The sequence below is a fragment of the Typopeltis vanoorti genome, chromosome 1 (genome assembly GCF_054136105.1).
Source record: "Typopeltis vanoorti isolate ZY-2024b chromosome 1, IOZ_Tvanoo_1.0, whole genome shotgun sequence".
Classification (NCBI taxonomy): Eukaryota; Metazoa; Arthropoda; class Arachnida; order Uropygi; family Thelyphonidae; genus Typopeltis; species Typopeltis vanoorti.
This window is the reverse complement of record NC_143549.1, coordinates 90484965-90510093: the sequence shown is the minus strand read 5'-3', so window position 1 is coordinate 90510093 and position 25129 is coordinate 90484965. Positions and strand designations below refer to the sequence as shown.

At 35.9% G+C, this 25129-nt stretch overlaps 1 protein-coding gene across 3 annotated transcripts in view; it reads right to left on the bottom strand.

The window, feature by feature from the left end:
• Nucleotides 1-25129, bottom strand: part of LOC150110194 (katanin p80 WD40 repeat-containing subunit B1-like) — a 351290-nt gene that overhangs the window by 158644 nt on the left and 167517 nt on the right. For all 3 annotated transcript variants that reach the window (XM_090392102.1, XM_090392114.1, XM_090392108.1), the window contains exons 8-9: nucleotides 21868-21939; nucleotides 18497-18647 (exon numbers count right to left, since the gene is read on the bottom strand). In XM_090392102.1, coding sequence (XP_090248228.1) covers nucleotides 18497-18647; nucleotides 21868-21939 — 223 coding nt within the window. The remainder of the gene's footprint in view (nucleotides 1-18496; nucleotides 18648-21867; nucleotides 21940-25129) is intronic.

Here is a 25129-nt window from a genome sequence, read left to right as displayed (position 1 = left end):
GAGAAAGGATTTTATTGACTAGTCTTCTTGGATAGCTGTTCAAGTACAGATTGTTGGAAATAAATTTTAACTCATCTTGAAGGATCTTGTTGTCCGTTGTGATGCAAATAGCTCTTTTCTTTCACATGTGTATAATGCTGAGTTTATGTGATATCTGGTGAGAGGAGTCGAAATGTAGGTAGCGACCTGTATTGGTCAGTTTTCTGTACACCGATAGATTTATACTGCCGTCAGTTTGTTTTTTGATTAAGATGTCTAAAAACGGAAGTTGTTTTTCTCTTTCAAGTTCCAGAGTGAATTTAATAGAATGATGGAAAGCGTTGATCTTTTTGAGAAAATCGTATATGTCATCTTTGTTATTGTTCCATATGATGAAGATATCGTCTACATATCTAAACCAAATTTTAGGTCTAGGAAAAATTTGTGATAAGATTTTGTTTTCTAAGTCTTCCATAAAGAGGTCAGCACATGAAGGTGAGAGTGGGCTTCCCATTGCCAAGCCTGTTAACTGTTGATAGATTTTATTTTTCCAAGAAAAATAATTGGAGTTTAGGCAGTGAACAAACAATGCGGCTATATCTTGTGGGAACAAGGTACTTAAGATGTCAATGACCTCTACTACGGGAACGTTTGTAAAGAGAGAGGTGACATCTAAGCTGGCTAGAAGATCATTATCCAATATCTTGATGTTTTTTAGCTTTACTACGAAATGTCCAGAGTTTTTGATGTAACTCTCTGAGTTGTGGATGTGTTGCTGTAGGAGTTTTGAGAGATGTTTTGACAATAAGTTGGTGGGCGAGTTGATTGCATCAACGATTGGGCGTAAAGGAATACCCCTCTTTGTGCACTTTTGGAACTCCATAGAGTCTCGGAGTTAAAGGATGCATCGATTTTAGTTTTTTAATCAAGTCTGTTGGCCAGTTAGATAAATTGCGTAGTAATTCGTTGGTATCACTGTGATAAAATCACAATGATACCAATAAATTTTAGTTTTTTAATCAAGTCTGTTGGCCAGTTAGATAAATTGCATAGTAATTCAATAAATTGCGTAGTAATTCGTTGGTATCATTGTGATTTTATCACAGTGATACCAACGAATTACTACGCAATTTATCTAACTGGCCATAGTAATTGCATAGTAATTCAATAAATTGCGTAGTAATTCGTTGGTATCATTGTGATTTTATCACAGTGATACCAACGAATTACTACGCAATTTATTGAATTACTATGCAATTTATCTAACTGGCCAACAGACTTGATTAAAAAACTAAAATCAATGCATCCTTTAACTCCGAGACTCTATGGAGTTCCAAAAGTGCACAAAGAGGGGTATTCCTTTACGCCGAATCGTTGATGCAATCAACTCGCCCACCTACTTATTGTCAAAACATCTCTCGAAACACCTACAGCAACACATCCACAACTCAGAGAGTTACATCAAAAACTCTGGACATTTCGTAGAAAAGCTAAAAAACATCAAGATATCGGATAATGATCTTCTAGCCAGCTTAGATGTCACCTCTCTATTTACAAACGTTCCCATAGTAGAGGTCATTGACATCTTAAGTACCTTGTTCCCACAAGATATAACCGCATTGTTTGATCACTGCCTAAACTCCAATTATTTTTCTTGGAAAAATAAAATCTATCAACAGTTAACAGGCTTGACAATGGGAAGCCCACTCTCACCTTCATGTGCTGACCTCTTTATGGAAGACTTAGAAAACAAAATCTTATCACAAATTTTTCCTAGACCTAAAATTTGGTTTAGATATGTAGACGATATCTTCATCATATGGAACAATAACAAAGATGACATATATGATTTTCTCAAAAAGATCAACGCTTTCCATCATTCTATTAAATTCACTCTGGAACTTGAAAGAGAAAAACAACTTCCGTTTTTAGACATCTTAATCAAAAAACAAACTGACGGCAGTATAAATCTATCGGTGTACAGAAAACTGACCAATACAGGTCGCTACCTACATTTCAACTCCTCTCACCAGATATCACATAAACTCAGCATTATACACATGTTAAAGAAAAGAGCTATTTGCATCACAACGGACAACAAGATCCTTCAAGATGAGTTAAAATTTATTTCCAACAATCTGTACTTGAACAGCTATCCAAGAAGACTAGTCAATAAAATCCTTTCTCTGAACCACCACAAAGAGAATAAGAAGAGATTCGATATATAAAAACGATTGCAATTCCGTATAAGTGGCATCTCCAACAAGCTCGCCAATCTCCTCAAACAACACAAAATAAGAGTAGCATTTAAACCTATAGATACTATTTGTAAACTACTAAGATCTCCAAAAGACAACCATCCTTTCTACAAATATGCTGGAGTCTATAATATTCCATGCTCATGTGGCTCTAATTACATCGGACAGACTTCGAGAAGCCTCGAAATCAGGCAAAAGGAGCACATTGGCTATGTCAAAAACAACAGACAGGACATTTCTGGCCTATCGTCTCATTTCTCCACAACTAACCATGTCATCGAGTGGGACAAAAGCTGTTCCCCTTACTTAGAGGAAGATTACCATTCAAGAATGTTCAAAGAAGCAGCCACAGTCGCCTGTTCTACTGTGAACCTTAACAGAAATCAAGGCCTAATACTCCCAGAGATATGGAAAACCCTAATCAGAACCTTAAAAACGGAAGAAATGAACTTTAATACAAACTACAGAAAGTTCCTCAGCAACAGCTAGTTGATCTTGTACACGCGATACGTGTTTCACTCACGTTCGATACTATTTTATTTGTAATTATTCTAGTCAGTTTTGCAGTTACGCATAATTGTGAGAGTGTTTAAACCTATATGTGAGTGCCCTGAAGAAGCCAACAGATAAGTGTGGCGAAACTAGTTGGTTCAGTTAATTAATAAAATTGATCAACACTCGATCAGTTAACCAAATATTATTATTTGGTACTAAACCTTTTTTTGCAGAAATCATCTCCCCCATGCCTTCAACAGTCTCAATATAAAATTTGGTCTCCGTTTATTGGTTTTAACTACAGATGTCGCCAGAGAGGGAAAGTTATTTTATGGCCACCCTGTATTTTATCCTGTTGGCTTCTATCTCACACCAAATACTTAAATGAATCATCTCTCCAGACTTAAAATCCTTCTTAACTCTATTTCTGCTGGTTAAAGTTCTTCCACCATCAGGGCTGCCCCTTCTCCCTTATTTTTCATATAGTTGCCCTGTGCAAATGAACGTCCTGCAGCGTCGGTAGAGCCAGCCCTGTCCACCATCATCATCACTAATGCCTCTCCTGTTCTATTCCCTCTATCCTACCTGAAAATACAATACCATTTACACTCTATTCCTGTAATTATATCATTTCTATCACAGGTCTCATTGATGCCTATAATTTTTGACCAAGTCAGGATGACCAATGCCAAAAACTCCTCTTTTATTTCTAATATTTGTGTATATGCATTTCAAAAACCCACTGGAACCACAGTTACTCTTGCATAATGCCATTACGAAATCTATTAAGATTAGAAACATGAAACTGCATTTGGCATTGTATAATAATTTTCACACACACAAAATCATTTGTTCTAGGGGGTTGCTGAACTCACACTTAACTGTATCCCCCCCCCCTGAAACCACCACCACCAAGTACTTCTAGTTTCCCTGATTTGGCACACTTTCTCATTGACTTATTAGCAATCATGGCCCTTCTCAATTCAGTCCTATCACACCAAGGCAGTCAAACTCACAATCATTACTTTCTTCTATCAGTAACTATTTCATATATTCTCTTTCAACTCACTTCTCTTTATCAACAAACAGCTTCAACTTCACTAACAACCTTGATCTTCGCATCTGGGAAACATGCTTTTGTCACCTTCTCATTAGTCCCCCTCTTATTATTGTATAATACTTCTCCTTACTCCAAGTTTCTTGCTCTTTCATACTTTTCCCATTTTTTCTTTCATTCTTCCTTCTGCATACCACACAGCAATCATTTCTCAAGCTGCTTGACCCCCACATTTTGTCCTGTAAAGAAACTCTGCATAAGCATGATATTTCCCTCCTCAATTCATCATCCATATTACCTTCAGCCACATCTTTCATACTCTCATTCATATTTCATTCCACTATTGTTTACTCTTCTACAACATTCTCTATAACGTTTGCTATTTTGCCATATATTGTTAATATTAGTTACTTCAATCTCCTGCTTTTCAACATGCTCACAAAACATTGCAGACACATCCTCTCTCCACTCTCACACCATAAACCATTCATTCTTAACAATGAGTACATTTAACACACATTGCATCACACAAAGTCCCTCATGCTAAACTCTGTGGATAGAAAGTCTTGGCCACCATTTTTTACCTATACATCATTGCCATGTAAAACACTATTTAAACAATAGCACAAGTAAATTCAAACAAACACTTCAACTACACAGTCTAAATAAGCAAAATGCTAGCAATTAAGGATTTTAGTCATTATATTTACTAAAATAAGAAGGATTATCTGTATACCACATGTAGCACAGCTTCTACCATGAGCTGCTCCATTGAAACATACATTTATTAAGTGAAAAGTAATCATACATTTCAGAAAGAATTAACAAAAAGACTGCATAAATGAAATATTTCTTCATGAAATTTTGATCTACATATAAGGATTTGTCCGAATTAATGAAAATGAAAAAAAAAAAAAAAAAACATTTAACAATTATTTTGCTTTTTTGCCCCCATCTAAGTAATCCACTTTTATTCTTACTAAATAAACTATTTATATTCTGTACATATATATATATTTAGTTATACTATCACGGTCTTTTTGACAATAACAGCACAACAAGAAAACGAAACACCAAGCACATTAGAGATACCGTGTAGATATAACTGGTGATGCTGAAACAAAGACAAAAACAATTGAAGTGGGAGTCTTCATTGTCCAATTTCCCATTGTCATGTTTGCCTAAAACACTATTGAAATCAACCTCTCATTCAAGATTATCTTCATGTTCAGTGTTGAATACTATAGCCATTCCTTTATTTTCTGATCATTACTGTGAGACTATAGCAACAATTACAAGATGCTATATTCACATAATGATCAGGAAAGGGAAGGAATAGCTATAATATTCAACACAACATGAAGATAATCTTGAATGAGAAGTAATTTCAATAGAGTGTGGTAGGCAAACATCACAATGGGAAATTGGACAATTAAGACTTATTTGTGCCTGTGGTCCACAAAAGGTTCCATTAAGAAAGAACTGCAGACAGAAAACAGAATTGCAAGACAGAATTTAGAGATGGAATTTTCCAGGCAACATCCTCCTTCCCGGTTAGTTGACAATCATCTTGCATCATTTGTTTGATCCAAGTGGAAAGAGAGAGAACGTGTCTTTATGCCCAAATGTAAGCATTATATAAGAAAAGCATTTGTGCTAGAACAATACTGGATGGAGCAACACTTCCTCTCTCAAGTGAGATGCATATGAGTTTGTCCACTTTGGGAGGGGATGTCTTCTCCAATCTGCCACCATTCCTACCTGATTTAAGCCTTCCTTCCTTACATTTCAAGGTCCATTTCAGAAGCAGAACTTTTCTCGTCCACCTTTCTTGATGAAATAAAGTCTTCACTTCCAACTAGTTCATCAGCTGTAGAGCTTTGATTATTCTTCTGCTTATCTTGCAAGATTTAAATGATCTACTTCTGTTTACCAAATGTCTACCAATCTTATCTTTGCCAGTCATTCCAAAGAAGGAGGATGCATCTATACCCTCTGACTACTGTCCAATTACAATTGTTCCTGTTCTCTTACGTCTTTCATAAAGTGTTAGCTAAACATGTGCAATCACGCATCCAACATGATTTTAGGCAGAGAGCTCTGCGATGGCTGCACTGAGAATGTCTTCATTCTTTCTCTCTTCTATCTTAATCCTGTTCCAACTTTGGCCTCTCTTTATGGTATTCCTGGATCTCCAAAAGGTCTTTGACAGTGTCTCACTTCAAGCTATACACAATCTACCAATAAATGTCTGTACACTCCTGTTATTTCAAGTTATGGAACATTCCATGTTTGTTAATATCATAAACACTAGTAGTGTACAGATAGTAGGAAGCAGTATTTCATCGTAGCAGTTGAATACAGGTGGTATGGCAACATGACGTCGTCATCATCAAATTCCTGCCATGTACCTTCAAGGGGGTGTACAGGATATGATAGTACTACATGAATAAAATTACATCATTACTAACTTCCTATCTACAATTTTCCTCCAAATCAGTCTGTTACTTGTCAAGACTCCAACATTATCAGATCTTATATTTCTATCGTCTAAGGCACTTTGTACTGTATAAATCCACCTATATCTTGGTCTTCCTCTGGGCTGTTTTGCTGCCAACCTGACAGAGAACACTTGTTTTACTAATCTTTCTTCGCCCATTCTGTTTAAGTGACCATACCATCTGAGATTAGCTCTGCTAACGCATTCCTGGATGATGACAATGTCAAGTTCTTTCCTAATATCCTCGTTTTTAATATGATATTGCCATTGATGAAATCTGCTCATGCCTATAATCTTTCTCAGGACTCTCATATCTGCGGTCTCTAGTCTTTGGTCAAGTGTTTTACTTCTGACCCAGCTCTCAGATCCATAAGTTAAAACTAGTTTGAACACTGTCTTGTATATAGCTAATTTAGTGTTCCAACTAATTTCTCTCTTATTCCATATGAATTTATTCAATTGACTTCCTACCATACCAGCTTTGCTGATTTTGTTGTCTATTTCTATATTTAATTTACCATCTTCAGTAAAAATCGTGCCTAAGTAGCTGAAATGTTTCACTTGTTCCACAGGTTCTCCATTCACAACACAGTTCACATTTTCAATGAGTCTGCCTATTTTCATTGTCTTTGTCTTTTTATTGCTGACCTTCATACCATATCTATTACAACAGCTATTCAATTTAGTCAGAGAATCTTGCAGACTTCTAGCGGATTTATTTAGAAGTATAACATCATCCGCATAAAGCAAAGAGCTGACATTAACATCTCCAATTTTGATATCAGGTTTAATACCACATTCCTTCATAATGTGATCCATATAGATAATGAATAACAGAGGGGATAATGTACATCCTTGTCTCACACCAGATTTAACATTAAACCATCTTCCTGTACTTCCTTCAATTCTAACTGCTGACTCACAACTCAAATAAAGACTAAGTATTGCTTGATATAATGCCCCATTGACACCATATAACTGCAGCGTATTGAATAGCTTCTCTCTTGGCAGCTTGTCATATGCCTTTTCCAAATCGACAAAACTTAAATACAGATCTTTGTTATATTCCCATGCTTTCTCGACTATTTGTCGTAAAGTGAAGATCTGATCCTGACAGCCTCTATTTGGCCTGAATCCAGCTTGTTCTTCACCAAGCTTTTCTTCCACAATTCTTCTCAACCGTTTCTCAAGTATACTTGCATAGATCTTGCCAGGAACACTCAGTAGGGAAATACCTCTGTAATTCTCACATTCAGTTTTATTTCCTTTTTTATACATGGGTACTATGAGAGCTCTACTCCAATCATTGGGAATTCGTCCCTCTGTCCAGGCTTTCTGAACTATGCAGTGCAGCCACTGTAAGACTCTTATACCACCATACTTCAGCATTTTTGGTCGAATATCATCTACTCCTGCTGCCTTTCCACATTTCAAGCCTTTGATGGCTTTTTCTATTTCAAGTGTGGATATGTATTCCTGACTGCATGCCTGGTCAGTGTTTTTTTACCACTGTGCTGTCATCACTGCTCGTTTCATTTAGCAGTCTTTCAAAGTAATTACTCCATACTTCAAGGATATCTTTTTCTCCCATTTTCATGTCACCTTTATCATCTCCAACTCCTTTTACAGCATTCTTTCCTCCATTCCTAAGCTTCTTCAATAATCTCCAGAATATTTTGCCACCTTCTTTATATTTATTTTCTGTATTCTTGCCAAAGTCCTCCCATGACTTTTGTTTAGCTAGTTTTACACCATGACATGAACTCAATTACTTCGAGAGAGGTGTCATCGTGGGCTGTCACATCAGTGCCATGTGCACATGCCACTGCTGCTTAACTGGAGCATCCAAAATCAACAGTTGGTGACGTGATCAACAAATGAAGATGTTCTGACATCTCTAGTTCAGGAAACACCGCATGACTGCCGAAAATGACTGACAGGAACAGGATGGTGTTAAAATGGGTGGCACACAAAAATCAGGTACTACAGCACAGGTCATCCATGATAAGTTTCAGAGCACCAGTAACACCATGGTGAGCACTACAAAAAAGAACTCCATTTACTTGGTTTCCACAGAAAAGCAGCAGCACACAAGCCAAACATCACAACAAACAAGGCAGCTCATCTGGCCAGGTGCAAAGAGCGTATTCATCACTCCAGAGTACCAGTGGAAAACGGTACTCGGAGTGATGAATCAAGTTTCATCTGATTCCAGTCTGATGGCAGGGTGTGGAGGCAGCCTGGTGAATGTTTGTTACCGTAGTGTGTTGTACCCACAGTAAAAAGTTTGGTGATGGAGAAGTAATGGTGTGGTGTGCATTCAGCTGGTTTGAAATGGGACCACTAGTCATTGTCCATGGTTCCATGAATGCAGCTCAGTACCTTGATATTCTGGATAATCAGGTGCTGTCTACACTGTGAAGTTTTTATGGAACAGACCCGTGTTACTATCAAGATGACAATGCCTCTGCCACAAAGCTGCAGCTGTTATGGAGTAGTGTGAAAAGATTGATGTTAAAAGGATACCCTGGCTTGTGCAGAGTCCTGACCTCGACCCCCATCGAACATTGTGGGACAAATTGGAGTGGTGATTGAGGTCCAGAGTAGCATGCCCTCATCTGTCGCTGAACTCAGCGCTGCTTTGATGGAGGAATGGAAACAAATTCCACCTGATGTCTACTGCACATTGGTGAAAAGCCTCCCTCAAAGAGTGCAGGATGATCAAAGCCAAATGTGGATATACCCGATGTTAAGGTTCGCCTGCTGGTATCAACTGTAAATTGCTAATGTGCCCAGACAATTATTGGTAGATAGTGTATTTTAAGCTCTGTTTACTGAAGAATGTCCAGATGCACCATCCCAGCACTTAAGGGTGACACCAAGGAGACCCTCCTTCTCCTATTTTTTTCAATTGTGTCATTGATGAGTTTCTTCAATCTCTTCCAAGCCATATTGTCTACTCTCTTGACACAACCACTCTTAATGCTATGGCATTTACTGATGACCTTATACTCATAGCTTCTACCAGAAAAGGCTTGCAGGAACTCTTCAACTAAGAAGTCTAAACAGCAAGAGAGAGTACACTTTCTGTTGTCCTTAGGTAGAGTTTTTCTGCTTGGTTACAATTGCATATTATACTTGATAGGAAATTATATTCTTGTTTTCATTCTGTATAGAAGCATAAGCACCTTCATCAAATTCAATATCCAATAATGTCTACCTAAGCATAAAATAATTTCATGCTTAGTCTTAGTGTATACAGTCGTTAAAACCTTTTCCATAGTCATTCCCCCCCCCCAAACAAACACACACACACACACACACACACACACACACACACACACTGAAAGAACTCTGGGATTTCTTTCCTGTTTGGTTTGTTTCTTCTCATATGATTCTCCTTTCCTTATCATAATGGTGATCTTTATTTTCTGCCTTGTACTGTTTACAAGCTAGTGATCACTTTTATCCTTATACATTCTTTAGAATATCCCCCCCTCCCAGCTCCTGCTTAATGATACCACTCATCCATCTAACACTTACTTGATTTATTCTCTGAAGATTGGGTATACAACCTGATATTGCTTCTTGTCATTAATATCCTTCCCTCACAAATTCTTATGTCATAGCAATGTTTCAAGTTGACATCCTAACTTGCCTTGTACTTCCAAATATTTTCTTCTACACTAAAAATTCCACATTTGGCAACCTCCCAAGTCAAGACTGCATGATCACTCTGCCTCCAATTAGAGCAAAGTGCTACCTTAGTTATGGATAAATGTTCAAATATTCTGATCCTATGACAAGATTCAACACTTACAAAATGTGAGCTTCCATCACATGCTGTTTCAAGTAATTTAACTCTTAGAAGGTGAATAAATTCCATTTCCTTCTCACCATGTGATCTTTCTTCATTCCAATCTGTCCTTGTAATCTTCTTGAAGTCCTCTATAACAATTAATTAACCTGTACTAATCTTCTCCCCACCCCATGGAAATAGTATAATCTTCACATTTGGTAAGGTTTCATCAACCAGTACCAGAAACCCTTTCCTCTTATTTCTGATATTCTGGCATTAGTATACATAAATATTTAGTAGCCTCTTAGGTCTCAACTACCTTTAAACCTTGTATTGATATCCCATTCACTTTTGTCACTTGACCACATTTTTAGCAAGTGTGTCATCCTCGCATACTTGCTAACATCATGGGTGCACACACAAATACATTCACTTGCATTCACCCTAATAACTCAAGTTTTCCTGACCTTTTGCTTTTGCACTTTCAGTGAACACTGCTTTCTTGAGATACCTAACTCCAAATCTACTTAAGTGAAATAAATCAGCATTATGTAAGTTCTTCCATGCATCAAATTCAATCTATAGGTCCACAAACTACACACCACTCCTTCTGCACAACCATGCACTGATTCATTTACAATCACTGCCCTCCTTTACAGCAAGGCAGCTGTGCTTCTTCTAGTAAGTCTTTCATATTTTCTCTTATACAATATTTTTCACTTTTCAAGTCATTAATACCAGTCAAAACAATCAGTTCTTTCACCTTACCTTTTTTTCCAAGCATAAGGTGTCAAGAGAAAAGTTGTTTGAACAGTAGAATTATTTGAGTGGAAGTACAGGAGGATGGTTTGATGTTAAATCAGATATAAGATAAGGATGCACACTATCTCCACTGTTATTCAATCATTCTTCTATGTTTATCATATTATAAAGGAAATTCACAATTTACTATTGTAATCCTAAATGTAAGAAATGACTATACTCCAAATTAAGTTTGAAATCAGTTAAATGATGCACCTTATAGCAGATCTGCTGAGGAAGGAGGACATAAACAATGACTTTTAACCATTTTTTGCTATTTTCTAAACGTTCTGATTCCTTCACAAATTGGATTTGATTCTTCAAATTTTGCAAGCTATGTCCTTGTTGAAATAATTTTCACTAGACCAAACATGGGGAGTATATGCAAATAATCTGCTTTAGAATTGCATCATGCCTATGGAACTTTGTTTAGGACTTTTTATCAATTTGTTATTACTGTTACTGGTCTTCAAGTAGGACCGAGGTCATGTAGGGTAAACAATGGCATATGCGCCACAAATGACCCAAATTCATATTTATATATGGGATACACATTTGGACATTGTACATGTACAATGTGTTCAAAGTCATTTTGATTGTTAATATTTGGTCCTTTTTTTATACTAAATATGAGACCCCTTAGCCCATCATTTCTCAATTTCGAACCATTCCATTGACTGGGACAACAGCTCCATGCTGTACATTGAAGAATATTTCAAATGTAGAAACTTTAAAGAAGCTGCAGTGGTACTCCATACAGGAGACAATCTCAATAGAAATCAAGGCATGATATTAAAAAATTCATTGGAAAAGCTTAATAAATTCACAATGTTTAGCAGAACTGAATTACGTGAAAACTATAAAATGCGATCTACTAACAATGATTAATTTTCCACGCTTTATGCTCTTAATGTCGTGCATTCTTTTCAATTTTTTTAACTGATTTTGAGGTTGTTACTGCATTCTTCTGTTGTAGCATTTAATGTTAGTGTAACCATTTCTCGTCCTGAAGAAGCCAGACAGACCCAAGCTGGCGAAACTGATTGACTATTGTATATGATTCAATAAAATCCAAAGAAAATGTCTCATATTTAGTGTTCAAAGTCAGTTATGTCTGTGAGGAAAAACTGGAGCACCCACAGGAAAACTAACCCCAAAGTCTAAGACCTGGCCAAACTGATATGCATATTGTAAAGTTCATCACCCACATATAGGCTGCCTCACGTATAATTCACTCAGATTAACTTATACCTCTCCTTCATCCTTCCATGTCTTTCCCTTTTTATTTATTAAATTTTTTATTCCCATTCCATCTTCCCTTTCATGTTAGGTTCAACTGCTTGTCATGGCTTTATCGAAACCCATTTATTGCTTATGGTAGGGCAATTAATCTTATCTGCTAGTGTACTATATTTGTAAATCGTGTGTGTTCTTCTGGCTACCTCTGTAAGTCTGTGAGACCAGCTAACTCACACCTTCAGTTGAAAATCCCTGACAAAACTTTGTTCCAAGTGCGATTCAAGCCCAGATATCCAACAGAGGGGGGGGGGGGGCATTGTTGATACTGCTTGAGCTAAGCAGGCTGGTTTAATTTTTCTTTATATTATTATTTTTACTGCCATATATTTTATTATTATTATTATTACGGGTATCTCCATGGAGTCAGTAGACTCATCGCGGGAGACCCAAACTAGCAAAACAATATCTGTCATATCTCTTCTTGAATTCATTTACAGACGAAGAGCTCACAACTAAGTCAGGCAATGAATTCCACTCATTCACCACCCTCCAGGCAAAAAACCTTGTTCTGACACCTTTGTTAACCACACTCTTCTTTAATTTCCAGAGATGACCTCTTGTTCTTCCATCACTATCACACAGCTGAAACATTTCCCCTGCATCAATCCTATAAAAACCTTTTAGTAATTTGAATGTTTCTATCATATCCCCTCTTCTTCGCCTATCAACCAATCTCTGCAATCCACAAGCTCTCAATCTATCAATGTAGGGAGCATTTTTTTATATCACTCACCAACTTGGTCACTCTTCTCTGAACCCTCTCCACAGCCTCCTCATCTCCAAGGAATCCAGGTGACCAGACCTGAGCACAGTAATCCAAATGTGGAAGTATCAATGCTTTATAAAGGGGAATAATAACCTCTTTATCTCTGGATGTCAGTGTGTTCCTCAACAACCAAGTAATCCTATGTGCAATCTTGGACACCTTAGCGATGTGTCCTCTGAACTTCATCTCCCTATCTACCAATACCCCTAAGTCCCTAGCCTCATCAATCTCTTGGAGTACCTTTCCATCGATGTAGTACACAGCCGGTAATCTTTTAATCCCAAAATGCATGACTTTACACTTTTCCACATTGAACTGACATCCATTTTCTTTTGCCCATTTTACCAGCTTATTTAAATCCTCCTGCAAACTTTCAACATCAGCTTGATTTTTTATTGCACTACACAACTTTGCATCATCAGCAAACAACTGAATATCTCCCTTTAAGCCGTTTCCTATATCATTTATATACAAATTAAACAACATTGGCCCAAGCACAGAGCCCTGAGGCACACCACTGGTCACCTGCCTCATTCTGGACTCGGCTCCTCCATACACCACCTTATGGTATCTCTCCCTGAGCCATTCTCCTATCCATATCACCAATTTAATATCCATTCCCATCTGCTCCAATTTGCGTAACAGTGTTCTATGGGGTATCCTGTCAAAAGCCTTAGCAAAATCCAGAAGTACCACTGTGTAGCCAGTTCCTTTGTCCAACTCTGATGTTATTCTATTATGAATAGTTAATAGATTGCTAAGGCAGGATCTACCTTTAACAAAACCATATTGGCCTCTATAGAGTATCATATCCTGATCCACCCATTCTTGAATTTTGTCTTTAACCAACTTTTCCAATACTTTTACCACTACTCCTGAGATGGTGATTGGTCTGTAATTCAATACCGCAGTTTTAGAGCCACCCTTATGCAAAGGAACCACTTTGCCTAACTTCCACTCCCTAGGGACCATACCAGAGTTCAAACTTAAATTAAATATCCAGGTAAGAGGGGTTGACAATTCATTTGCACATTCACGCAACACCCGAGCTGATATTCCATCTAAGCCTACCGCAGTGTTTGCATTTAAGTTTTGCAATATATTTAATACCTCTGATTCTTTAGCTTCAATTCTCACATTAGGTATTGCTATAGGTATAGAGATATCCTCACTTAGGTGATAGACTTTTGAGAAGTGATCACTCAGTAACTCGACTATTACATCTGATTTTGTCACCTCAATACCATCAGCACCCACTAAGGTTATCCTTCCGAAGTCATTCTTCCTCTTACTTGCCCATATTTATACACAACACAACTATACCAGCAATAAAACTAATTCTTTCTTAAAGTTATATAAATTCACCTTTACTATAACTCACTTATGAAGGCCATTTCACAACTCAGGTAATGGGCAATCAAACAATAGTGGCTTGATATAATGTGAGAGAAATGTATCTCTATAGAATCCAAGATAGACTTTAATGAATCTTGCAATAAGAAGAGTCAGCTATGAATCCTGCCAAGATAAACTAAAAGAAGAAGTCTGTGCTGACAATATTCCTTAATGCATATCACTGAACCCAAGACTGCTGAGATTCTTTAAAACAGACTTGAATGTGTTTCTTACAAAACCTAGCCCATATGTAATGTCCTACACATTATTGTCAACATACAAGGTACTTTATAAGTTCCCATTATATGCTTTCACATTACTTAACTTTTTAGAAAGCTGAATATTATTTTGATTTTAGTATTAATTTAAAGAGACTTCAACCTCCCTACTTACCATGACATTTTTGAATCCACCAAAATATGGAGCATTCAACCAAGCTGAAAAAATATGGATGAGAAGTGAAAGGCATCAGTTATCTCCATTAAAAGGTGTGATAATTCTTTACACTCAGGAGAATATAACTGGATTAACTCATTTTTGTAGTTATCTGAGCCAATGCTACTAAACTGCTGCAGGAAATGCATAGTATTTGTATTCAGGGATAATAAACCAGCTGTATACAATATATTTTAATATTGCTAGTAATTTTATCATGTAATTATAGTTTGTCAATAATAGCAAGACAAAATAAGAGTCCCTTCCATACAAATATGTTGCATATACTTAGATATTTATAACATATCTTGGAAGGAGACCATTTAACGGGAGTGGAAAATGGCTGAACTTGTAATCTTGTATCATACTGGAAAAGCAAATGCCAGATTTTTATTATTATTATTAATTTTGTCTAATTACATTTAGGCAAATGTCTGTTCACTTTCCCTTGAACTTTACTGAAAATAATTACTCTCAAGACAGTTATTGTGAAAATTAATCATGCGTGGTTTAAAAAGTTAACTGTTTCTTCTAAATGAAGTTTGGTGTGTTCATCCATAATTCGAGTTAGAAATCACTATACAGAACGCATATAGTTTATGCACTTATAGTTTTGATTTATTTACAGAAAACCAAAACAAATCTTTTCAGATGCCATCACATTTACAATGTCTAATGTTAATAATATGTACATAATATTATTAATAATTTCTCTTCTCCCCTTTCAAACAATCACATTATGAACTGAAATAAACAGCTATGTAACAAATGATGCATGAGCTTCATAAGAAGGAACATCTTCTCCAATTTCTTTAGTCAGAAAACTAAAGAAATTGGGCAAGATGCAGGCAAGCTTGTGTGAAAGCATCCTCATGAATAAAATGAATGTGTGAATGAGCAAAAAATTGCAGAATCTAGTCTCTCAGGCAACAATATCAAACGAGGTAGTCAATTCAGGATGTAAATGATGGTTGGGGGTGTCTAACGGGATGCTACGGTTTCTATATACTAATGCTGGAAGGAAGCATCAGGAATAAGAGGGAGGAGTTCTTAGCATTGATTAGTGAACCTCTTGCCAAAAGTTACAGGCATTCTGAGGCCAAACTAACAGCTGCCCGATGATGTAATTACAATGATAAAATGCCATGGATTTAGTATTTTCAGGGAAGATAGAATAGACAGGACAGGTGTGGTGAGTTACTGCTGATGACAGTAGATAAATTTCAGCCAACAAGAGTAGGTCAGTCAAACAAATGGCAATACTTTTCAGTCAATCTGGTGTGAAATTGAAGCAAATAGGATAAAATATAAAATTGGTTGCTGCTATAGACAAGGGATTGCCAGGGATGATGATGTTGAAGACATGAATCAGTAGATTAGTACAATGAGTGCAAGTCAGTTAATTATTATAGGAGACTTAAATATCGGAGACATAGATTGGAAGGATCACATGGCAGAAAGGAAATGCCATTTATGCGCTTACTGAGAGATAAGTACTTGAAACAGAATGTGATGGAGGAGATTCAGGGTATAAGATCTCATTACCAGATCAGAAGACCTGTCCATAACTAAGGTGGCTACAATGCCTCCAATTGAGGAAACTGATACGTGGTCTTGATTTGGGAGGTAGCAAAACATAAATTTCACTTAAGAAAGGTATATGCGGAACTAAAAGACAAGTGATTACGATACATTTAGGAGGCAACTTGAAGCAATACCAAATGTTCACAGAGCATGGGGGGAGGGATAGTCAAGGGGTATCTGGAGGAAGCAATATTACACTGTATACCCAAGGGGTAAGGAGGGTGAATCAGGTAAGAATTAGATGGATGAGTAATATGATTAAGCAAGAGCTGTAAAAAAATGTTATGTAAGCTATACAAGGAAAAAGATGATGAGCATGGTGAGGAAGGCAAAATCTGATTATGAGAAGAAATTAGCCAAGCAGACAAAAGAAAATTGCAAAGTTTTTTTTTTTTTTTATGTGGTAAGTAGGAGGAAGAATAACTATGGGAAGATAACCTTACGGAGTGCAAATGGCAAAGAGATGACAGAAGCAAATGAAACTGCTTGGCTATTGATTGACCCATTTGCAAGGGAATATCATCCAAGTGAAAATAATCTTATGCCAGAGGTGACAGGGACTAATGTAAGAACAGAGGTTGATGAAATGGAGATACTTAGGATATTGCAGAATATGAATGAAAATATAACTGAGGGATTGAATGGGAAATCAGCTTGCATTTTAAGCAAATGTGCAGGGGGAAGTGGCAATGCCTTTGTCAGAGCTGAGACAAACAGTGTAGTCTTTTGTTTGTTCTCCAATTTGTTCTCCTCCACTTCCTTGGGAAGTGGAGGAGAACAAATCAATTCCTTTGCATAAAGGAGGATCTAAGTCTGTGGTAGCAAAAAAAAAAAGACCAATCAGTATCTCAAGATTAGTTAGTGATAAATGTAGTGGAAACGTTGGTCAAAGAGAGAATTCAGGAATGTGGGGATAATAATATGATACTCCATGATATCTTTACACAAAACCATGCTGCCCCCCATAGAGGGGGCAGCATGGTTTTGTGTAAAGCTGATCATGCCTTAGTAATCTACTAACTTCTTATAATGGAGAGACAGCTGAGATAGATAGGGAAAGGCTACACAATGATATTGTAGATTTTGCAAAGCCATTTGACAAGATACTACGTGGAAGTCTATTATGCAAACTGTAACAAATGGGGATCGATATGAAACTGATGATATGGATAAAAGGGTAACTAGTGGACAGATACCAGGAAACTAGTGGTGTGCTGTTAGGCTGTGTGCTTGGACCACTGCTGTTTAATTGGTACATAAATGATATAGGAAATAATTTGAATGGAAATGTTTAGTTGTTTGCTGATGATGCAAAGCTGGGTAGGGTAATAGTTAATTAAGATAATGTAGAGAGCTTGCAGAATGATCAAAATAGGCTGATAGTATGGGTAAAACAATGGATGTCAATTTACTTGGAAAAGCACAAAGATTATAAGATGTGTAACACATTGAGGGAACTGTTCTTCAGGAAACAGATGAAACCAAAGATCTGGGGAGGGGGTAGCAGATAGTGTTGAAGTTTAGACAACCTATTACTAAAGTACCCATGGTATTACTTGGTTATTGAACACAGTAACAAGCAGAATTATGTTGTCATTCCTCTTTATAACGCCTTGATATCACCACATCTGGATTACTGTGCTTAGGTCTGGTCACCTTGGGGATGAGGAAGTGGTGGAGAGGATCCTAAAGGCAAGTGACCAAAATGGTGAGGTGGTCTGTAGAATGCTCTATGAGGATAGACTGGGGATTTGTAGGTTCCAAAAGTTGGTTGATAGGTTGAAAAAAGAAAGGGGATATATGATAGAAGCATTTAAGTTACTTAAGGGCTTTTATAGGATTGACACAGGGGAATGTTTCAGCATTGGTTAAGGGGGTAGAAAAAGAGATCATCCCTGGAAGTTGTTTATGAGCACAAGGACTAGATTTTTCATTTGAAGAGTGGCAAATGAATGGAATGGGTGCCTGAGTGCTTTGTCTGTTAATGATTTGGAGAAGTACAGATATTATGTTGTCATTTTGGGTCTCCCATGATGAGTCTTAAGACTTCAATGCAATAATAATAATAATAATAATAAAAATATATAGCTATTAGAATTGAAGTGGTAATATACAAAACATTACTTACTAGTTCATTTTGTGATGTTGTAATGTCAACAACCTTACCCCATCCTGTGACTAGACTATCATATGTGCAACTTGGCTCCCAGCCATAAACTTTTAGCATATCCTGAGCTCCACTAAAGAGACACTCTCCTTCTATACTAAAATATATACACCTGAGGTAAAATAAAAAAAAAGCATTGATATAAAAAAGTCACATATATCATTATTTATTCATTATAAACAAGTATGGAAATGATCCAAGAATATAATAAGAAGGTACATGTCAGAATATCATTCCTAGCAAGCAATGTCATAATTATTCATTATGACAAGAATTGAACAGAGAGACATTTTAGGTCTGTGTAGTTGCCCTTCCCATAATGCATAGCATTATACATATCCGTAAGGATATGAGCATTGCATTATGGGATACTAAGGCAAGTGATGCGAAGTCATTAGCCTCTATATACAAGTAGCCCAATCGTGAAGTGACTTCATGTAAAAACTTTGTTTGCTTACACTTGGATCAAGGATGAAACCAAGAATATAATATCTTGGCATCTTTAATTTATAGCATAACCAAGTGGAAAAACTTTCAACAAAATGCTGAAAAATAGTATGGCATTCTTAATTTTAAAAGGTCTTGTTACAAAAGGTTTATGAAGTCTAGAGTGATAATATCTATAAAAAAAAAAAAAACACCACAAATTAACTATAGGGAAAGTTCGAGCAATTCCATTTTAAATACTGAGCGTATGCTGTTTTGATAAATGCACAACTATAATAATAAATTGTCTACAGCATGGCAACCATTTACATATCAGAAATCGAAGAAAATTGTCAGAATTTGGCAACAGTGAGAGGTAATGCCAAATATAATCGAAATCTGGACTTCCCTAGGAATCACTGAACGACATAATTTCACGTCTAATTTACTGTTGCAGTATGACAGTTAAGAGTAAACTCGTACTGCAGCATACTGTTAGCTACATGTGTTACTTGGTCAATTTGTCTATTTTGCAGCAAGGAGTCCAAGTTTTCAGGAGACTGTATGCTTCCATGAGGGGGGGGGACACACAATATTTGGCAAAAAAAAAAAAAAAAAAAAAAGTCTTTATTAATGTTCTCTGCATCCTAGATACACGTTCTTCCAATCAAACAGCATCAAGCAACTGACTGTATTATGAAAGCATTTTATTAAGATGTGCTTACTAATTTTTTCTTGTATTATACAAGAAAAAATATATAAAAATTATACACACAGGAAAAAATACTATAATTAAACAACAGTAAATAAATATTTAGGAACATTTTCCTTAGGCTATAAAAAGGAAGTTTGCACTACAAAAAGGGAAATTTATAGTTGAAATTATATAGTTAAAAGAAGAAAATATAGTTAAAATTTCCCTTTAAGTTTACATATATTTATTAACTTGTCACCATCTTTGTTATCATCTTTCTTGATCACCAAACAATGTACAGGATATCATGAATGTATATAAATCGACATTATTTCTAACTTATCATCATTTATTCATCAGTATTGCAAACCTTGGAATACTGATGTGTTGAAACATGAGCAACAGTTGCTCAACATTCTTTTACAGCTCAACAGCTGACTCACAGAACATGCTACTCCCAGTTGTGTTTTATTCTACCTACCCTCAATTCTGAGGAATAGTCTTCCCCAGAAAGTATTTCTCAAAAGGACTACAACCACCAGCTCTTATAATATGTGCGAATGATATATATATGAGTCTTATTTATCATGTCTCCAATATTGTCAGATCTTATATATATATATATATATATATATTGTTGAAATTAGGATTTACTCGGGATGTATACATTTATAAAAATAAATTTAACTGACTAGAACCCGAGAAAGTATAACAAAAACCTTTAATACATCACAACTAGTTTCATCGGTGATCCGACTTCTTCAGGTGAGAAATAAAAACATAAGACATAAAATAACACGGTAAAAAATGAACTTTACAGCTTAATAAAAAGCAGAATAATAACAGTCATATTTGAATAGGTGACCGCGTGCTACCGTTGGCATGAGTAGAATGTGTGCGACAGCTAATTTTTGAGCGCCAGTACTGGATTACTGCGCTATGGGAATCGGGTAAATTGTAGCTAAGATTATTGTTTAAATGTGAAGGGTCCAGAACTATTTCTTTTGATTCGATGATTCTTCTTTCGAATTCATCCTTGCAAATATATAAATTAGTAGTGCGTTCCCAATTTTTATTTCTCACCTGAAGAAGTCGGATCACCGATGAAACTAGTTGTGATGTATTAAAGGTTTTTGTTATACTTTCTCGGGTTCTAGTCAGTTAAATTTATTTTTATAAATATATATATATATATATATATATATTTTTTTTTTTTTTCCCCCCTTCCTTGTAAGACTACTAACTGCATTAATTTAGTCTTCTTCTGAAGTGTTTCCTACCATTTTATCTATGCGACCATAATATCATTTACATAAATCTGTAAATGATAATATCATTTACAGATCCCCCTCCCACTCTGCTGTTTAGATATCCAACAAGTACTAAAGTACTAACTGCTACTTCATATTCACTGCTATCTCTAATGACCTAGAAACTACTTCTCTAGAGCCTTCTTTGAGACTACTGGCACAAATACTGTCTAATTTCCCTTTCAAAAATTTGTCCACATCAATATAATTGAGATTAGCTCCCATTTAAGGAATATAACTTGGCATTAAGTGTTGAATAATATTGCTACTTCCCATCTTCTGTGATCTCTAGTGCCTGAATAAATCATTCTAGTAGCTATTATTTAGAAAATCAAGCTTGTTTCGAACTTCTTTGACCCACTAACATCAACCATCATGATATGATGTTTCTATCTACTTCGTTTCCACTGATGCTTCTTACATCAATTGAGTACAGTCACCTTCAGGGACTGGAGTTATTCCAGTAGCTAGCTTTTTTGGTGCTCACCCTCTCAATGAAAATAGTCAGGGGGTCCAGGAATAACAAAGCAGTGCCTTAGCTAGCATGATGTCAGATTATGAGGTACCATCATAATATACTGATAGTTTCAGCCCATACAAAACACAGTTTGGTTGTCAAAGTCCCAAATTATCAGTCCATTCTTGACTGCTTGAAATTCATGTTGATGTAATAACTGGGAAGATGAAGATTAGAACCGAGTCAGAAGTCACAGTCAGCACTCCTCTCCACATGGGTATAAGGGCTCCTCTAAGTTATCCAACTCTGATTCTAACACAGTCCAACTTAATGCAAATTAATCTATTTGATGAGCAATTGTATATATTAGAACATTTCTGAAACAGAATGAGTATCAGCATTACTGACTCAAATGCTTTAAAACAGCTGAGGCACAGCAACTTACCTAACTGGGCCAGAATCTCCTTCAGTGGATGATACCAAATGAAAATTTTCTAATTCCCAGAACTTGACAGTTCTAAAAAAATAAATAAAAATTATATATAAAAGAAAACAGATCTGGAGATCACTAAATGGAGAAGTTTTTTTAATGAAACTGATTACATTAAAAAAAAAAAACATCTTTATTTGGTGATATCATTGAAAATACTTGAAAAAAACCCATCTAATATTTTCAATGAAAATACTAAATGTATCTGTTACCAGATGTTAATTATGCTAGTAATATCATACACTAGTGAGAACAAGGATAAAAATAAACATCATGAGAGGAGATATTGAAAATGTTAATGAAAAAACTCATACCAGAAAGCGAAGATATAATAAACCATAAAGAAAATTTGAGGAAATAATGGAAGGAAAGTTGAAAGGAAGAAAGTATGAATGATGATAAACTGTTGGCATGGATAAGAGGATAACTGTCAGTCAGTCATCCTCTTATCCATGCCAACAGTTTATAATCCAATCCCATATTTTCCAACTTATGCAACAGTCTTCCATGCTGTATTCTGTCAAAAGCCTTAACAAAATCCAAAAGTATCATGGTGTATCCATTCCCTTTATCTAACTCAGTGGTAACATTATTATGGAATGCGAGTAAGTTGCTAAAACATGACCTTCTCTTGGTAAATCCATGCTGTTCATTGCAAAGTAGAGATTCTCTGTCAACCCATTTCTGAATGCAAGCCCTAGCCAACTTTTCAAAATCTTAACCATCATCACTCCTGATTAGCTGATAGTTGGATAAATCAGTCTTTGCACGACCCTTGTGCAATGGGTGGTGAAAGCTTTCCCTAATGAAAGATAAGGGCCTAAGGGTTCTGTACTTTTGTGAATTCATTTCCTCCAATAGATTAATGAACTGTCTATTAGTACTCCCAATTCTATCCAGTTTTACAGATGAAAGTAAACTCCATTCCTCATCTTCATTTGATAAACCTTGTAATGTTCAAATGAATGTCTTCAAAAGTTCCATGTTCCATAATTGCTGATACCTAATCTTAGTCCATTCAGTACTTTAAATGTACTTTAAGTTTATGACGTATGTGAGTGGTGGTGGTGGGGGGGGGGGGGGTCATATTAAAATCAAGATTACTTTGAAGGATTTAATCAATAAATGTTTATATAGCAAATTAGGTATCAAGCAGTCAGAAATAGTAACCGATAAAACTTTATAGGTAAGAATCAAATGAAATGTACATAATAATACAAAGAAAAGAAAGACAACAAAGCGAGTATTCTTATGAAACAAGGTCGTGTAACAAAAGATACCAGACACTGGAATTCACAAGGAATAAAGCAAGGAAGAGAAAATTACTCAGAAAAAGACTATTCTTCTTCAGCTTAAATGGACTATTTATGTCTAATGCTGTCACCACCAAGTTTTTTTTCACTTATCGCTATCATTTACTCCATTTGGAGTAAAGCATACATACATCAAAATATCTTAAGTCATTCATTCATTACCACATTTTCCATCTTGCTCAAGACCTTCTAACATCTGTGAAAAAGGTTTCATAGTTCGTTATAGCTTCATTCATACAACCCAGTATTCTGGTGTAAAGATGATCAAAAAAATCTTTCTCAATAGTTATCTTTCAAATATAATAAATTTTATATTATTTTCCTTTATTGTTGACAATGTCTCACACAAATATTGGATGCAAATAACTTAGTTTTTCACTGGATTTTCTTAATATTCTGCATTTTAGGAGTTGTAAGATTTCAAAGTATCCATAAATAGCACTCTCAATTTCCCTTTTCATCCATTGATGCATATCATTGTAATTATTATGTTAACTCCTATGTTATCTACTAAATACCTACAAAAAGATACAATCATCAATGACTAGGTTGGTTTGGTTATAATAGAAATTGATAGAATTTGTCTAAAGGAAAGATGGAATATCAGTCTTTTTGCTAAAGGAATGTTCATCTGAATTGGCCAGGCCTTTCACATGTTTGTATAACTTAAGTCTCAGCTCAGGAATGATACAACAGGAATGTGTGATAGTTCCACTATACAAGGGTGGTACAAAAACTGATGTGCCTAATTACCGACCTATCAGTATCTCTGGTGTGGTAGTGAAAATTTTAGAGAAGTTGGTAAGAACTAGCATACAGAAATGGGTAGACAAACATGCTATACTCTGCAAGGAACAGAATGGGTTTACTAAAGGAGGTCATTTTAGCAATTTGCTCATATTTTATAACAATGTTAACAATGTTTAGCCGAGTTGGATAAAGGGAATAGATAACTATGATAATGTTGGATTTTTTTAAGGCATTTTAATAGGATACTATATGAAAAGCTGCAATCAGGGATGCTACTGATATTCAGCAATTACAAAATGATCTGAATAGGCTGGAGATTTGGGCAAATGAAAATTGCTATCAGTTTAATGTTCATAAATGTAAAGTTATGCACTTTGACATGATTAGAGTTCTAGCAGCATATTATATTAATGGGGTTATGCTACAAGAAACTGAAGAGGCAAAGGATCTTGGTCTATTGGTGGATAGGAATTTAAAGTTCAAAGGTCACATAGAAAAAGTTGCAAATACAATTCAAAGGATAATTGCAATATTGAAGTGAACCTTGACATGTAAGGATAAAGAAGTCATTTTGCCACTTTATAAGGGTTTGATAAGTCCACACCTGGATTATTGTGCGCCGATTTGGTCTCCCAGGTTCCAAGGGGGGGGCTAAGAAACTGTGGAAAGAGTGCAAAGAAGAGTTACAAAGATTATATCAGGATTATGGGATTTAGATTACGAGGACAGATTGCGAGTATTTGGATTGCAGACTCTGGTTAACAGAAGAAAAATGGTGATATGATAGAGGTCTATAAACTTTGGAATGGGTGTTATAGGATATCAATTGATGAAATTTTTCGTTATGTGGAAGGTGGGGAGAGAACACGGGGACATCCATGGAAGATAAGTTTGTTCAGAGTCAAGAAAGGGTAAGAGCTAGGTTTTTCTTCCACAGAGAAGTGAGTGAGTGGAATAATTTACCCTTAGGGGTAGTGAGTGCATCGAGTGTGAATGAATTTAAGGAAAGGTATGATAGCTGGTTTGGATTATTTATAGCCTCTCCTCGATGAGTCCTTGGTTCCCTGGAGGTCTAAATTGATAATAATAATAATATATCATGAATTTGATTTTTTTTTAATTTTCCAAGTGAGAAAATATGATTTGTTGTCAAT